This window comes from Anser cygnoides, chromosome 23 (genome assembly GCF_040182565.1).
Source record: "Anser cygnoides isolate HZ-2024a breed goose chromosome 23, Taihu_goose_T2T_genome, whole genome shotgun sequence".
Taxonomy (NCBI): domain Eukaryota; kingdom Metazoa; phylum Chordata; class Aves; order Anseriformes; family Anatidae; genus Anser; species Anser cygnoides.
Window position 1 is genome coordinate 3,035,638 of NC_089895.1, and position 16,921 is coordinate 3,052,558.

A 16,921-nucleotide genomic window follows, 5' to 3' on the forward strand; every position below is an offset into this window, starting at 1 on the left:
GCGCGGAGCTTCCGGGCGATGGCGGCGTGAGGGGCGCTGCGAGGCGGCGGGAGCGGGGCCGGGAGCGCTGCGGGGGAGGGCCGGGCCGGGCCTCCCGCCCCGCCGCCCATGTGGCTGCAGCAGCGGCTGAAGGGGCTGCCGGGGCTGCTGTCCAGCAGCTGGGCGCGGCGGCTGCTGCTGCTGCTGCTGCTCCTCCTCGTCGCCTGCTGGTACCTGGGGGCGCGGCGCGGCGGGCGGCGAGGGGCCGAGCCCCGGGGAGCCGCCGCCCTCTGCCTGCAGGCGGCCACGGCGCCCTGGCGGGGCCAGGCGGAGCGCGGCGATGCGCTGCCGCTGCCGGGCGTTGAGGAGGGGGACGAGGAGGGCGGCGGCGGCGGCGGGCCGAAAGCGGGCCTGGCGCTGGCCGGGAACGGCTTCCTGCTGCTGGACGTGGCCGCCGGGCGGCTCTGGGTGTGGGCGGCGGGTAACGGAGGCGGCCCGGCGCTGCCCACCGAGTACCCGGCGCTGGTGAGGCTCAGGGCGCTGGGGGGCCGCGGCGAGGCTCGGGCGGCGCAGGCGGCGCTGCGGGACGGCGCCGTGCGGAGGGTGCGCTGCGTGCAGACGGGCTCCGGGCCGAGCGGCGGCCCCGGGGAGTGCGTGACGGTGCGGGAGGAGGTGGTGGCTCACCGCAGCCGGCCGCACCTCTACCTGCAGCGCATCCGCGTCTCCAACCCCACCGACAGGGTGGTCACCTTCGAGGCGGCGGGCCCGGCTTCCACACCCTCACTGGGCAGCCGCTTCGCTACCAGCGTGGAGAAGGCGGAGGAGCGGCAGTTCCTGCTCTCCTCCGGTCGCCTGCTGCTGGCCGGGAGCTCCAGGGTGGTTCTCATGGTAGTGGCCGCCAAGAAGCTCGTGAGCCGGGTGCAGGTGGCACCCAAATCCCACTTTGACGAAACTGTGCTCTCCGTGGTGTACACCTCGGAGCCCATCGAAGTCGCCAGGCTGGAGGAGACCTTCAGCAAGTTGAGGGAGTCGGCCAAGAAAGAGATGCTGGAGGTGATGCAGATGGGGGTGGAAGATCTTTTCCAGGAGCATCAGCAGACCTGGTCAGACCTGTTCATTTCAGGTAAGGAAAGCGATGCTTGACTTCCAAACAATTACTGTGGATGAGAGCAGAAAGCTCAGTGACATGGTTCCTGTAAGGTTTCCAGAGGCCCCACTCTTTTTGACAGGTTTCTTTCAGGAGCCAGAAGGGATGCTGTGGAATAAGAAAACTGTTCCTAGTTTGGAACCTAGAGTACTTAAAAACTGGAGTCATCCTTACTAAATAAATAAAATGACAGAAGGACATTTCTAATCGCAGCTCTGGATGCACTGGCTTTCACGCCCAGCAAGCCATCTGTAAGTTGGGAATAGAGCTGGCCTCCAGTTACAGCATAAAGGACTGTCTTTAAACTCCTCCAGGGAAGTGGAGGATTGTCCTGCTGATACTTCAGGGGTGCTTTTTCTTGAAATAAGATCTCATGGCCTTGCATAAAAGAGTAGCTGCCCAAGTGATGTAGGACTTGGTATTTTACGGCTAGTAGAAAAAATAGATGATCCTTTGACAGACGATTCTTGCAGAGTCACGGTGACAGCTCTGCAGGGCATCTGTAGATATATCAAAGTAGCTTTGCCTTCAGTGCGAGCTTGGCTTTTAGTCTCAAAGCTGAAAGAGCAGCCAAAAAAATACAAGGAGGCGTTTCACTGAAGTTTTCTTTGATGTTAATAAAGAACATCTGTGTATTGAACAACATCATGTAGCATGCGTATTTGAACTTTTTTCTCCTAGTTAATGTCATTCAAGTGTGGTCCTCTGACTCTTGGTTGTTGTCATTTATTACAGGCATTGAAATGAGAAAGATCACAGATTCACATACACCATCGAGTGCGACTGTTAACATGACCCTCTACTATATGCTGTCCAGCATGCCAGCTCCTCTGCTAGATCCAGTCATTAGCAGCGAGGACAGAGAAAAAATGGAAGCCAGCTTGAACTATGCTGACCATTGCTTCAGTGGCCATGCGACCATGCACGCAGAGAACCTGTGGCCGGCAAAGCTGACCAGTGTCCCCCAGATCCTGCAGCTCTCGGACCTGTGGAAGCTAACTCTCCAGAAACGGGGATGTAAGGGTCTTGTGGCAGCTGGGGTCCATGGACTTATGCAGGGCATGGTGCTTAGTTTTGGAGGTCTGCAGTTCACAGAAAACCATCTTCAGTTTCAGGCTGACCCGGATGTACTTCATAACAGCTATTCCTTACGTGGGATCCATTACAACAAGGATTTGATTAACCTCGCTGTTCTGCTGGATGCTGAAGGAAAGCCCTTCTTGCATGTGTCTGTGAAATTCCAAGACAAGCCAGTTAGACTCTATGCGTGTGAGGCAGGCTGTCTGAATGAGCCGGTGGAGTTGACCTCAGAGGCACGAGGTCATACGTTCCCCGTCATGGTGACTCAGCCCATCACACCACTGCTTTATATATCAACAGATTTGGTCCACTTGCAGGACCTGAGACACACACTCCATCTAAAAGCTATTCTGGCTCATGAGGAACACATGGCCAAGCAATACCCGGGCTTACCCTTCCTGTTCTGGTTCAGCGTGGCCTCCTTGATAACACTGTTTCACCTGTTTCTGTTCAAGCTCATCTACAATGAATATTGTGGGCCGGGAGCCAAGCCGCTGTTCAGGAGTAAGGTGTAAGGCTGCTGCTTCTGGCTGCTCTCTTCTGAATGTCACCAGTCTATTCTTGTCAGCCGTGCCTAGGGAGGTTCTCTCTGCGAGGCTTTTCAGTCTCTCTTAGAACAAGTGATCTGTGACCTCTTCTTGCAAGAAGTAGGGTTAGGGCAGGGATTGGAGCGATAGGGCTCACAAATATTAAAAAAGATAAATTCATTGTCAGTCCTTAAACATTCATAAGGCTGCAGATTAAGGCAGATGCAACTTTTCTGTCACTTTTCCACACATTGGTGTAGGACATAGCCTGTATTTAAGCAAACAGTTGCAGCTGTGTCCCTTGAGAATGTTGCTTGTTAAGCTGTATGGGAGTGCTTTTGAGAGCGCTGCTACACGTGTCTTTTACTGCTGTGTGGGAGATGTGCACGCTTGTCTGCCTGGTTTGAATGTGTGTCCTGACACGTGAGAACACAAATGCAAACTAGTGTTCTTAGGTCAAGGTGCTGAACCGTTGGGACTACTGGTTAATGTTTATGCAGACACTGCAATCCTCCATCATGCCACATCACCACCATCATTTTGGGAAAGTGCAGCTTTAAGAAAAGCACTGAGTGCATTTACTGTGAGTTGGAGGTTCTGACTTCAAGCGTCTCTCACTTTGGTGCAAAAGATTTGAAATGCTTGTTTTGAGTTGACTAGAAAACTTGGTTGCTAGTAAAAACTTAGTACAGAACAGACACTAGACAAGCGATTTCTGCTCTCGGTACTGGTACTTTCTGGTTGTGTGTATATACAGAGCAGAAATGAAAAACAAGACTGGATTTGTTGTGTGAGCAGGCAATCTTGTTCAGAGGGATCTTTCTTTAGGGTTGGACAGCTCAATCTGGCCTTTTTTTTTTTTTAAGACACAGTTAAATAGAGCTGTCAGAGGAAGAGATCAGGGTTTGGAATGCCCTGTTTATCCAAATCATAAAAGCAAATAAAATTTTGCCTAAGGCTGGGCAAAAAGTGCTGGACTAATGACGATGGTCAGTGCTTAAGTGGTGTCTAAGATGAGTTGGTCATTTTCCTGTCAGCTCTCTGGCTTTGTAACGTTGAGCATTGCAAATCTGGCCGATCCTAGCAGGTCTGAATACCTGTTATCCATTGAAAGAATGAGATGGAAGGTGCTTGTGGCTAGACAAACTAACCGAGGAAGAGGTAGAAAAGATACGTATATCAAAGACAACTGAAGTTGCAAGCCTATGATGATGAAACCTTAGTGCAAAACGAGGAAGTGGTAAGGAAGTAATTTGAATTACTGTGTGTACAGCTGCATCCTGAAATGTTCCCTTGAAATTATAAAATTATGTCCTTTTTTCTCTGCTGTCTGGTTGCCTTTGTCATCTACAAGACTTGCCTTCTGCCTTTTACAAAATAACTTGTTAACCATGACTACAGGTAACTGTCCCTGACATTATTTTCTGAAGTAGCAAGAAACTTCATAGCTACATGCCAGGGCTGACTTAACTCTTTACTCTTCCTTCTTGAAATTGCAAAAAGCCTTGCAGTGTACAGCAAACAAGTCTGCTGCCTGGTCTTAATTAGACCTACTTAAAATGAAGATGTTGCAGAGTTCAATTTCAAAAACAGGGATGAAGTGGAAGCCAGCTGAAGCTCAAAATCTCCACAGCAGTAAGCAAGATTAATGGTGTTGAAATAGCACCTTGTTTTATTAATTGAATGGGAATATCCCAGTGTCTGAGTGAACTTAGTCCTGCTTTCAGCCTCCATTTGCACAATACATCTGACAATTTTGCAGCTGAGAACAAGGACCTTTTGAAAGCAACAATCCTTTTGTGCCTTGTTAAGAAAGGAATCTGAGACTTGGAACATGTGGTTATTCAAGAGTTTATCCCAGAAGCTTGTATAACAGATGTTTCTTTTTCCTTGTAAGCTGTTGTGTTCCCTAAGAGTAATCCATTTGGTGAAAATACTTGAAGATATACCGAATCCTTTGATAATTTGATTATTTTTTTTTAATCCAACAGGAAAATAAAGAATAATGATTCCCATCAGAGAGTTAACTTAACTAGAAAACTTTAGTGTAACTTTCTTTCTGGTATACATTTTTTAATTTATTGCTTGGGGGGGTTGGGGGAGAATGTTAATAATTTTGCCTCCAGTTCAGTAACAAGTCAGTCAATTGAACTGTAGATATCTAAGTGCAGGTAACATTTTTCAGCCTTTATGATTGTAGAGTGCAAAATCAGTTTAAGGAAATTGTTTTCTGGACTTACACTTGGAAATGCTAATCTTCAGGTTTCCTATTCTGAGCATATTGAGACTTTGTGCATTGATTTGTTTTGGCTATTGGGGAAGACATCTCACTTTCTAGTGATTTAAAGGTTGTTTGGTTTTCAAATACCAAAGCTGTTGTTTCTAAATAAATACCTTTTAGTCTAACCTGATCACTAAAATGTGTTTTTTGTTTGTGTTTTGATTTATCTCCTTTCCTTTCTCTTGGCCCAGTTAGCACAAGCAGAGCCTTATGTTACACCTCTGTCCAGTGTCAGCTACAGAAATGTTTGGATATAAAAAAAAAAATACAGTGTAAAAACCACTATATAAACATGGCTAAGCAGGAAACATTTTTGAAGGCAGAAGCTGGAAGGTAACACTGTTACATCTTGAAGCTTGCAGGCCAAGCTTAACTTTTAAGAACACATAAAAATAGACCCAGAGAAAAACCAAGCAACAGATTCAATGGCCATCCAGTGAGAAATGAGTATGGCACATATGGTGCTCCCAGTGAAAAGCTGGGGCAGGATTTAACTTCAGATTTTTAAATAGGTTACTGTCTAGTCTCAGATAAAAAACCTCCCTCAGAAAAGTAGATTTTTATATCTGTTACTTGTCTGCAGACTGCTCCAATTACTTATTGGTCTAGCATGTTTACTACCCTACAAGGGAATAGATTAAAAGAAGTGAAGCAACAGAGTACATAAGTAATTGTACGTTAAGTATATATTTAACAGGTATATTAGCTATTATGCTTTAACAGAACATACCAGAAGTTCCTGGGCTCTCTCTTCCCGAAGTGTCAGAACTGCTGAGTTTCTGTGAAATAGCTGGCATGGAGATAAGAGCTTCTAGGGAGCTGTTTCAAAGCCATATGGTATCAGCTGGAGGCTGAGGTTTTCGATGTACTGCTGCCAACAGTATGATGTCCACTGAGTCCAAGAAAGATACTTGAACCTATTTAGACTAGACCTGCAAAAGATGGATAAGCAGTTGTTACATAAAGCAGGAATGGAACAACCACAACAAAAAAGGTTTGAGGGGGTTTTTCATCAAAATTATCGTCATTCTTATTAACCTCCCTACCACGTAATAAAATAACTGTTTTAGAATACCTTTAAAAAGACAAAATGGAACAGAAAGACAAAATAGGGTTTCTCTGTCTATAATATGTAAGATAGCAGGTTACTTAAGAAATGATTGCAGAAATGCTTAAAATACTAAACACAACTCCATGTTTAAGACCATACGCACAAAACAGGAAAATTGAGATAGCAACTGAACATCCAAAATTTATACTTTCTAATTAGTATTCAGTAAAAAGAGTGGAAACATAGGATACAGAAAACCATATGGAAGTTAAAACTGGAAAGCACAGTACATTGTTTCACATGTAAATTCCTGTTTTTTTTTTAATTTTTATTTTTTTAGAATCTCATTTCTATGCTTGTCAGTCCCAATTTTTATTTTTGTCACATAATAAATACAAGATGCCAGAACAGAGTTTGGTTGATTCCATTGAAATTCAGAATGCAGCTTTCTCAAGCACTATTGTTTGGGTAGGATAATACATTCCTGAGAGGCAGACAAAACAGTAAAGCATTATATATTTGTCTTCTACATATGTGCTCCAGGCACCTTTCATCCAAATCAGTACCTACTGCTGAATGGAAGTTACGAAAATCATGGATTTTGCTGCTTGTTAATACTAATATTAAATAATAGGTTCATTTCAGCTTTATGGAAACCTTTAGTTTTAGCATTACAACTCAGTAAGTATTTCTTTTGTGGCAGCTCCTCTAAATGCCTACTCTTGCCTAGTTTGTCCTTTTGGTGAAAATAGGTGTTTTACCCTCTTTTCATTGACAAATTCACATGGCGTTCAACTGCAGGTCAGCGTGCTGATTGGGGATATGAAAATGCTCATCTGCGATGCTATGGAATCCCTGTCCTCTTCCAGGGAAGTGCTACTGATCTATCAATTAAAGGCAAATAGGAAAGAAATGAAGTCTGTCTTACCATGCACCGCTGTTTCTCTGTCGTCATGGACTGATGGTTCTTTGTATTCCTCGTAATACCTTCCTGGTGTGCCCTAGAGTGCACTAGAGACCCCTGAGAGGCCTCCATGTGGCAGCAGATCACAGTAAGGGTCTCTGGGAGGCCTCGGGGGTGCAATAGCAGGCTCCTAGGGCACCCGAGAATGCAATGGAGGGCCCAGGGAGGGGGCTGTACACAGAGCACTCTAGGGAGACCTAGAGGCCTCCCAGTGCTCGCTAAAGGGCTCCCAGGGCCCTCCAGTGCATTCTCAGCTGCACTAGGAGCCTCTCACTGCACCCTAAGAGGCATCCCAGGGACACTTACTGTAATCTACTGCCCCCTGGAGGTCTCACAGGGCTCTCTAGCATGCTCTAGGGCACGCTCAAGTCCTCTCAGGGCCCCACAGTGAGCTCTAGTGCCAACTAGATGCCTTGCAAGGCTCTCCAGTGTCCACTAGGGTGCCGTATTGGCTTTCCAGCGCTCACTAAACATTCGTGAATCTCCAGTCCACCCTAAAGCCTGTGCCTGTCTACCAGGGCCTCCCAGTACGCTCTAGCTATCCCCGAAAACCTCACAGTGGTCCCTAGTGTCCTTTAGGATGCTCCAGAGGCTTCCCAGTGCAGCCTTGGGGCGTCTCACGGCCCTGCAGTACACTCTAGTGTCCCCTGGAGGCTTCCCAGGGCCTTCCAGTATCTTACCTCACTTTCCAAAAGCCTCCCAGTTTGCTCTAGGATGCCATATAGGAACCTCAGCCCCCCCTGAGGGGCTCACTACAGGCTTCCCAGTGGTCCCTAGAGGCTTCAAGGGACTCCCAGTACAATCTAGAACCCTCTGGATCACCCCCAGGTTTCTGCCATTGTGCCCTAAGGCCCTCTGGAGGCCTTGTAGGTCTCTCCAGTGTGCTCTAACACCCCCTGGAGTCGCAGGGCTCTCCAGTGAGCTCTAGCACCCCCTAAAAGACTCCCAGTGCAGACTACAGGCCTCCCATGGCCCTTCAGCCTGCTCTAGAGCCTTTGCAGGTCTACAACAGCCCCCCAGTGTACTCAAACTCCCCCTGAAATCCTCCCAGTGCCCGTGGGTGTGCATTGAGCTCCCCTGGAGATCCTGAAGGGCTCTCCAGTCCACTCTAGAGAGCACTAGAGGCTTTATAATGCACCCTAGAGGTTCGCAGGGCCTACCTGTTTTTGTCTAGTGCTCCCCGGAAAGCTGTAGGCTCCCCCACTCCCTCCACCCCCCCTTGAGTGCTCTAGAGCCTCCTGGAGCACTTGTGGGGCTCTACAGTGTGTCAATGTGCTCTGGAGTTTCATAGGAGATTCCAAGGGCACTCTAGAGGCATCCCAGGCCCCCCAGTGCACTCTATGGCACCCTAGAGGTCTCCTACTGCACCCTAGAGGCTACCCAGTGCTCCCTAGTATACTCTACAGCATGCTTGAGGTCACCTAGGGACACCCAATGTGTTTAGAGCCAGCTAAGGGCCTGGCAGGGCTCTCCGCTGTCCTCTAGGGTTCCATGAATGCCTCCCAGTTCACACTAGAGGCCTCCAGTGGCCCTCCAGTCTGCCCTAGAACTTCTGCATATCTATCAGGGCTCCTCAGGACACTCCCTCTGAAAGCCTCCCAGTTACCCCCAGTGTCCTCTAGGATGCCTTAGCAGCCACCCAGTGCAGCCTTGAGGCCTCCTGTGGCCCTCCAGTACTCTAGAACCTTTAGGAGGCCTTGCAAGGCCTTGTAGCATACTCTAGCACCCCTTGAATGCCTCTTTAGCGCTCTCTAGGGTAATCTACAGCCATCCCACTGTGCCCCCTGATATGCTCTAGTGGCCCCTAGAGGCCTCCCAAGCCTCCCAGTGCACTCTAGTGGACCCTGGACACCTTCCGAGGCCTCTCAGTGAACTCTACCACTTCCCAAAGGCCTCCCAGGCCCCACATGTAGTTCTAGGATGCCCATGAGGAATTCCAGGGCTCCCAATTGCACTCTAGTGAGCACTAGAGGCTTCCAAGCGCACGCTAGAATCTCCAAGGGCCTCCCAGTGTAGTAGTATAGTATTTCCTGGAAGGTGCCCAGGGCACCCCAGTGCATTCTAATGCCTTTTAGAGACCTTGCAGTGCTCTCACATCCCCTAGAAACCTTCCAGAGCTCTCTAGAGGCCTCCCAGGGCCTCCCAGTAAAATCTTTGGTGCCCTAGGTATCTCCAAGTACACTCTAGAAACCTCCCAGTGCTCACCAGCGCACCCTAGAGAGACCTAGAGGCCTCCCAGTGCACACCAGAGGAGTTCCAGGGCCCCTGGAAGACTTTTCAGGGCTCTCCAGTGTGCTCTAGCACCCATTAGAACCTTTCCAGGGCACTCTAGAGACCTCCTGTGGTTCCCAGTGCCCTCTAGTATCCCCTCCAAAGTGCTTACAGTTTGTTTCATTTAAGAAGTATGACATGCTAAAACACACGCAACTTGGTCTAGAAAAGAAAACACAGGTTTTCCAGTTAGTACAAAGTGGTAGTTGCTATTCAGTCACAAAATAATTCAGAATAAAATAAAATTTCAAGTCAACATATAATCTTACAATAATTAAGCCCGGAAGGGGCCTCAGGAAATCGTTCAATACAACCCCACTGACGTGTCTGAATATATCACTGCCTGAAATGTCAGATAGTGTTATTGCATCAAGAGTTAGAATAACTCATTTAACGTTTTCCTTCTAGAAACACCTTTGCAATGAAATTTCAAAGCAATGGGAAAGCAAACAGCTGCTACAGATTATATACAACTTAGGTGAAGTCTTTTTTTAACCAAAGTTGTATGTTTAGCCTGGATTCAAGGTCCATCTAAACACAGTTCCTGTTTTTTCTTTTTCTTTTGTTTGATTTTTTCTTAAGCATTTGTGCATGTAAAAAATTATCCCACAGTTACACAAGTTTTCCATTGGCATCAGAATAACACTGCATTTTAAGTAATATGCTAGAGATAAATGGTAACATATAAAATAGCTTGCAAAGCAGAGCCTGCAGCATAAAGCCAACTTGCATCATGCTTGGAATTCTCTTTGCCGTGTTGACTCTGGCAGCTGCAGGTCTGTACTCAATTTCAGTATTAGTTCTAAAGGAATAATGAATTACAATCTAATAGCAACTTTCCTTTTCTTGGGGAATGGGGGGGGATTAGACATTCTGCAACAAAGCAGAATGAAATACAGCATAGGTGGTTAATTAAAAGGTTTTCTGAAAACAGCAACTAGGTGCTATGCTATTCTATTCATATTACATGAGCTCAATTAGCATTACTGCTCTCATCCGATAGCAAAATAAAAGCTAAATTACATAGCTTGAATACACTGAAATAGAGTTAATCCACATCAAATTGTTTTGCATTTGTTAGGAGCTGCATCTCAATTGACTCTTGAGAATTTGGTTAAGCCAACATGATTTGGTTACTGTCAGAAAACAGACAGACTTTATGTAACATTGGTCAGTCTTGACTGATGGTTATATCTTGATCAGTATCACAACAAGTTATAGCCTATATTTGTGCCATGCAATGTTCTGTATGAACACAGTTATTAAAAACAAAACCGACCTCCCTTAGAAATTTTATTTAAAGTTCCTACTTACAAATCACACATCTTACTTTGTATGTCTTCTAGCCCTTGGCTGTGGGGTTCCTGCCTTCCCACCTGCTGTGACTAGAGTTGTTGGAGGGGAAAATGCAATACCGTACAGCTGGCCCTGGCAGGTTAGTCATTTTGTGCTTCCCTGGAACAATTAGAGCTGTGATGCCCTCACAAAACATGGCTGAACAAAGCCAGGTCTTATGTTTCATTTGATCATTGCATCTTATCTGTCATGTCTTAGGTTTTGAATATTACCTTCTGATCAATCTCAAAATTTCCAGTCTATTTAAGAAAGCTCTGAACGTGCCACCTCTTGTTGATTAGAAAGGCTCTCATGTTCTTGCGTTAGACTAGGGCACTATGCCATATTTAAGCAAGAACACTGTGAAATTCAGTGGAAAGTGCAATACCTACTGGAGCACAGTTGTACATGGTTAACAAATAGCTTTTTGAAGCAAATGAAATGCTCTATTTGGACCACACTTAGTGAGGACTTTTGGGAAAAAACAACATTATAAAAATCAAATTTTTGGATGATAGGGAAGGAGGGAAACCTGAGGACAGGAATTAGAAACTCTTCTTGTTTAAAAACTCCCACCGTTTTCAACTGGCAAATTGTGTTATGCGTGCAGGAAGAAAGTGCAACGATGAAAAATGAGCAAGCAAAAACCCAAAACTTACTTGATATGTTGATTCTAGGCCTCCCTTCAATATCAATCAAGTGGCAAATGGTATCATACTTGCGGAGGAACCCTCATTGCAACCAACTGGGTAATGACAGCTGCACACTGCATCAGGTAAATCATTGTGTTAGTCTGTACTCAGAAAACAGTGCACGACCAGAGATAGATGAAGCAAAATAGTATTAATGCCAGTTCTTCCTTTCCCAATAACGAACTTCAAGTTTCATATCTTTTATTATAACTAATAGGTCACAAGAAGGAGCACATTTTTTAATTTCCTTAAAATAAAAGTAGAGGGGGAAAAAGAAATCTCATACTGTTAACTTAATTATATATCCTTAATTTAGTGTAGATACCTAAAGAATCATTACATTTTCAAGTTGCTATTAAAATTCAACTACGTTGCCTACTTCTACTATATACATGGCAGTGAGAGCCACAGAGAACTCAATCCACTCCCTGAAAAAGTAACCACAAATGGTTTGAATTTCCCAGTTGTTTTCAGAATACTCTTCATACTATGGGAGAGTATAACAAACAAATCATCAGGTACAAATATGCCCCTTCGTCATCAAAGTTGTTTCCACGGAGCCAACCCCATTGTGGTTTGGTAGTATATGTCCTTGAATATGTGTATACATTACATGTTGGTTATTGCACCACTAGGTTGTATAAAACATCATCATATGAAATAAGAAGGATTGGCTGCATGTTATTATTATTAATTTTGTATATTATGTGTGTCCTGCAGCTGTTTACCAGTGAAGATTCTTATGAGCAAATACTATCATGTTGTCAAAAAGGCAGTCCAAATTGTTTATTTCATTGGAGAATACCACCTGTATCCTGTGAAAATTTGAAGCATCTTCATTTGATAATGAATCCTAAAGCAGGAGTCAACAGGATGGCTTGGAGATTAAATGAGTATTAAGCCCATCATACAATGTCTTGTCCTTAGTAAATAAGTCAGACATTGGCTCAGCTCCAGCCAAATCATGTGTGTGATGTGAAACTACAGTCTTAAGATAACCAGTCTTAACAGTCTTACTGATAATAACCTTGCTGGTATCTCAGGTGGCTAAGATGCAGATGACTAAGCAGCGAGCTGGTAACTGCGTAACTGTTAGTCCTTTTCTTGTCCAGTTCTACCAGGCAATATCGGGTACTTCTTGGAAAATATAACTTAGCAGAAGAGGAAAAAGGATCTGTGACAGCTTTTCCAGAAAAATTCGTTGTCCATGAGAAATGGAATTCATACAATGTTGCAAACGGGTAAGTTGGTGGAAAGTATTTTTTCACATACTAGATGCAAGACAAAAATCAAATTGACTGAATCCCACCTACCCTGAGCTGTAGCAGCTAAATGGATGTTTAGAGTCTCCTGTTACAGCTTACAATGGTATTTCTAAACCTTTGCTCGTAGATGAGAGCCGAGACTCCAGTATGTACCTTTCCCCCTCAAGAGAAGAGAAGGAACTGGCAGTATTAATTGATTATTGACTAATTGTGTTTTCGGCTGCCATTGTGCATGTTTATGTTTATCTGAGATAACTGTTGTTCTATGCAATAATTTCTTTCATACTGTGGAAGGGAATGAATTGATCAATCAATTTAAACAACACTTTGAAGCTCTCATATGAATAGCATAAACAGAGAATTATTGATAAATAGTATTAATATCTTTGTTGCTGAAGGACTCCTATGCATTCCTGCAGGATGAGTGCATTAGCAAAGAAATTGCCTCGCTTTCTGGGTGCTTGGAGTTAGTCCTCACACATGCACCTGTTTTTGGTGAAGAAAACCTATAAAAGCCCCAGAAAGCTGCCAGCAGCAAAGTGGACAGTTCTGTAGGGAATGGTCTTCCAGTGTATGGATTTCCCCACCGCTTTAAGGGTGGAGGAATCTTTACTGTTCATGCAGTGGCCTCCTTGCTCCCTTGCATCTCTTTTAAATAGGTGAAGTGTTGAACAACAGCAGCTATTTGTGCTGCTACGTCTTAACTATTTGCAATCCTCTTCACCCCTTGCCTTCCCCATTCTCATATACGTGCATGTGACCACAGGTATGACATTGCTTTGATCAAACTCACTGAACACGTCAGCCTGAGTGATCAAATTGAGCTGGCCTGCCTCCCTGCTGCACAAAGCATCCTGTCATCCAACACTGCCTGCTATGTGACAGGATGGGGAAGACTGCAGAGTAAGTACCTGGAGATTTGCAAAACTGAAACAAAATCTTTTAGTACTGTCATCTCTTTTGGAGTTGACTGGAAAAAGGTGGGTTGGTGGTGCTCAAGATCCCCTTCACCCCAAGTTGATCAGGCCACTTCACGCACACTATGATTTTTCCCTGCATTTATTTTGCTTGTAATTGAGCTAGTAATGCACTAGAGGGCCCTATACTCAGCTTTCAGAAACTATTCGAATAAACATTAATAGCGTGAATTTGCTAGTCCTAATATACCTTTCTGAATAACTGAAAAGACAAATAAGGGAACAGAAATAAAGAAAAATCTCTTCAGCAGAAGTGCTAGCTCAACTCAAGAGGCAATTCCTAGAGAGATAAGTAAATTGTAAACTTCCAAACAAAGAACAGCCCTTTATTTCTCTAACAAATAGATATTTTTAAGTCATTAGTAAATTACAGCCTTTTTTTTTTGGTGAAAGAATGCATATAAGGAATGGATTATACAGCTCATGGAGTTTCTTACCTGGAGGAATAGTGTCCATATCCTGAGAGAAAATTAACAATGCACTTTTGGTCTTCCTTCAGTGCCGTGGTATCATGACTCCTTTTTTTCTATCCCATCACAGCAAACGGAGCTCTTCCAGATGAACTGCAGCAAGGTCTTTTGCTGGTGGTGGATTATGCAACTTGTTCCAGGCCTAACTGGTGGGGAAGCACAGTGAAAACCAACATGGTTTGCGCTGGTGGGGATGGAATCACCTCCAGCTGTAATGTGAGTCCAGAGAACATCATTCTTAAGGGCTGGTTTCAGACACAAACAGGCCTGATGGGAAGGAAAGCTTAAAACACAAGGAAGAACTATTCACACAATGACCACAGTTAACTATTATCCCCCTTCCTCTCAGGGGGACTCTGGTGGCCCACTGAACTGTCAAGGTGCTGATGGCAGATGGGAAGTGCACGGTATTGTCAGCTTTGGCTCTGCTTTGGGCTGCAACTATTATCGGAAACCTTCTGTCTTCACTCGGGTCTCTGCTTACAACAGCTGGATCCAGCAGGTAAGGCTCTATGCATTTATACTGAGCAATACAGACTCTTAACTATTTCTAAGGTCATTATTGGAGGACCCAGGGGAGAAAAAGATGTTTTAAAGGTGTGTCTTCTAGAGAAAAAGCACCTGAAAAATTATTCAAGTTATCTCTGATTGACATTTCTGCCACCTACTCAGGGAACTGTTTCACTTTTAATTTAAACGATACTTTACATACAAGTAACCTGTCTCTGTGGACAAGCCCTTACCAGCACAAAAGCAATTCCCTGAGCAAAAATACATAATCCTCTTTGAAATTAGTTATCCAAATTATATTCTACTTTTAAATAAGTCTCTATGTTTAGGAATTCATTTTCCCTTTAGACTACAGATGTATTTATCGTTAGAAAAAGATTTATTGTGACTTCAGAAGCGATTACTTAAATTTGTATTTATCAATAACACTGATTGGAACAATTGCATCCTAGAAGGCAGCACATGCTGCTCAAGTCTGGAGCAACAATTTTTTTCTTAAGATAATATAGACCTTAATTTGAAGAGTGGATGAGGATCAAAAATCTTGTTTCAGTTATTTAAATGCTGCATCCTAGAAGCAACATACACTATTCACAAATTCATATCTCTTGTGATCTGATTTTCACCTCATTTTACATTTTTGTAGGTTATAGAAAGCAACTAATCCAGAGAACTGGATGACAGATCAGATCGGTGCCAAGAAGGAGAGCAGTTTGAATAAAGACATAATCATGACACCTTTGATCACAAATAGCTGGGAAATTATTCTTTTAACTCTGCAATAAACACTATTTTTGCAACATGAAAGAAAAACACGTGTCCCTGGCAATTCTTCTTGTTTATTGTCAAGACCAGAGCCTGTATTTAGCGATAATGCTGGAGACCTTTTAAAGCTTTTTCCCTGCCTTGGGCTGGAGCTTGATGCTCACCTGGGAGAAAATGCCAGCCTGCTGTGAAGAAGATGGGCACCAGGAAGAGTAGAAAGCCATGGGATGAACTCTAGGGGTAGAGCCGTGAGAAAGCAAGGAACTAGCAGGGCAGGAGGAGGCAGGCAGGCAGGAGACAGGACCCTCAAGCCTGCGAGCAGGACTCACCAGGACAAGCAGTGCAATGCCCAGCAGGAAGGCAACGCGGGCGCAAGCAGGTCAACGCAGGTGAGTGTGGGAGTGCTGCAAAGTGCCTGCTTTTAGAGAGGTTTTTAACACCCTGGGATCTTGGGGTTTAGCAACAGGAATGTTAAAATGCAGCAGCAAGTGCTGGCAGCTGCCCCGGCAGCATCGCTGCAGACCCCTCTCCCTTGTGCCCACATTGCTCTTTCTCAGTTAATTCAGATGCCAGGTGAAGACTTCTGAATTGTTGCTGTCAGCCAACACTCAGTTGGACGCAAGTGGGTTTTATTTTTATTTTTTCAAAGTGCAAGCAGAATCACAACATTTTAACTTGGCACAAAATTAAAGCCCCTCTTTATCTTTCTCTGACCACAATAAAAGTTAGGTAGTGCAAAATCGAGGCAGATTTTGTTGTTTTTCTTCTGCCTCCTGGAACATTTTTAGGCAGATTCAAAAGTATAAATCAATTATATCAATTTTATCGATTATAAAAGGAGGGTGAGTGATTCAAAGGTTAGCAGTGGAAAGAATAAGGAAAAGATTGGAAGTTGATTCTGAGACTAGAAATGCGTCTGGGTTCAGAGACAAGCTCTTCCAGGCTCGCGGTTACTTTCAATCAGACATTTTGTTTTTCGTACCTTTGGATTAAACACTTTTGTGTTTTATTAAAGACGAATTGTATTAAACTATATTGAATATAAATAAGAGAAAACTTGGAGGGCTCCCCCCCTCCAGTCACCACTACTATGCAGAGAAAGAGAAAAAGAAAAAAAAAAAAAAAAAGGATTGATCAGAAACCCAGTTTCTTGGTTTGTTCTTTTCAGTGAGAAAAAAAGGTTGTATGGGTACTCAGGAGTCACCAGCTTCATCATAACATCAGTTGTTCTCATGATTATGATTAACGAAAGATTATAAATGATTAATAGTTCTGAAAATCAAAACTGTTAGAGGTTACTCTAGCTGTGCAGAGGATGGATATCAGGTGCAGAATGAAAGAAGAAGAAAAGGTAATCATGAAGCACAAATAGTGATAATTGGGTACGTGTATGCGTCTGTAAAAACTGGAACAAAACTGAAATTTGATTAATTTTTCTTTTGAAATATTTAGACAACATAGTGGAAACATCTAAGCTTATTTTAAAATATCAGCACAAACTAATCTTCTGGAAATTCCTATTAAGAACAAATTCTAAAAGTTTTGGTATCTCCTTTGATTAAAAAATGTCAACTATTACAGTTCATAATCATTGAAATCATGAACCC

At 44.1% G+C, this 16,921-nt stretch overlaps 2 protein-coding genes across 2 annotated transcripts; both read left to right on the plus strand.

Moving 5' to 3' along the window:
• On the plus strand, positions 1-5,144 carry KIAA2013 (KIAA2013 ortholog). Its single transcript, XM_013187904.3, has 2 exons — positions 1-1,102; positions 1,862-5,144. Exons 1-2 carry the CDS (start codon positions 109-111, stop codon positions 2,719-2,721), a joined length of 1,854 nt encoding a protein of 617 aa, XP_013043358.3. The 5' UTR covers positions 1-108; the 3' UTR covers positions 2,722-5,144.
• A 4,326-nt stretch (positions 5,145-9,470) lies between these two features.
• Positions 9,471-16,768, plus strand: LOC106040201 (chymotrypsin-like elastase family member 2A). Its single transcript, XM_013187905.3, has 8 exons — positions 9,471-10,076; positions 10,647-10,735; positions 11,313-11,410; positions 12,440-12,568; positions 13,359-13,495; positions 14,110-14,255; positions 14,389-14,541; positions 15,196-16,768. The coding sequence occupies exons 1-8, from the start codon at positions 10,034-10,036 to the stop codon at positions 15,211-15,213; spliced, it is 813 nt and encodes a 270-aa protein (XP_013043359.2). The 5' UTR covers positions 9,471-10,033; the 3' UTR covers positions 15,214-16,768.
• The last annotated feature ends 153 nt before the right edge of the window (positions 16,769-16,921 follow it).

Coding starts and splice junctions, on each gene's coding strand:
- KIAA2013 (XM_013187904.3), top strand. CDS start 109: ATGTGGCTGCAGCAGCGGCTGAAGGGGCTGCCGGGGCTGCTGTCCAGC. Junction 1,103..1,861: donor GTCAGACCTGTTCATTTCAG/GTAAGGAAAGCG, acceptor CATTTATTACAG/GCATTGAAATGAGAAAGATC.
- LOC106040201 (XM_013187905.3), top strand. CDS start 10,034: ATGCTTGGAATTCTCTTTGCCGTGTTGACTCTGGCAGCTGCAG. Junction 11,411..12,439: donor ACAGCTGCACACTGCATCAG/GTAAATCATTGT, acceptor TTTCTTGTCCAG/TTCTACCAGGCAATATCGGG. Junction 14,256..14,388: donor GAATCACCTCCAGCTGTAAT/GTGAGTCCAGAG, acceptor CCTTCCTCTCAG/GGGGACTCTGGTGGCCCACT.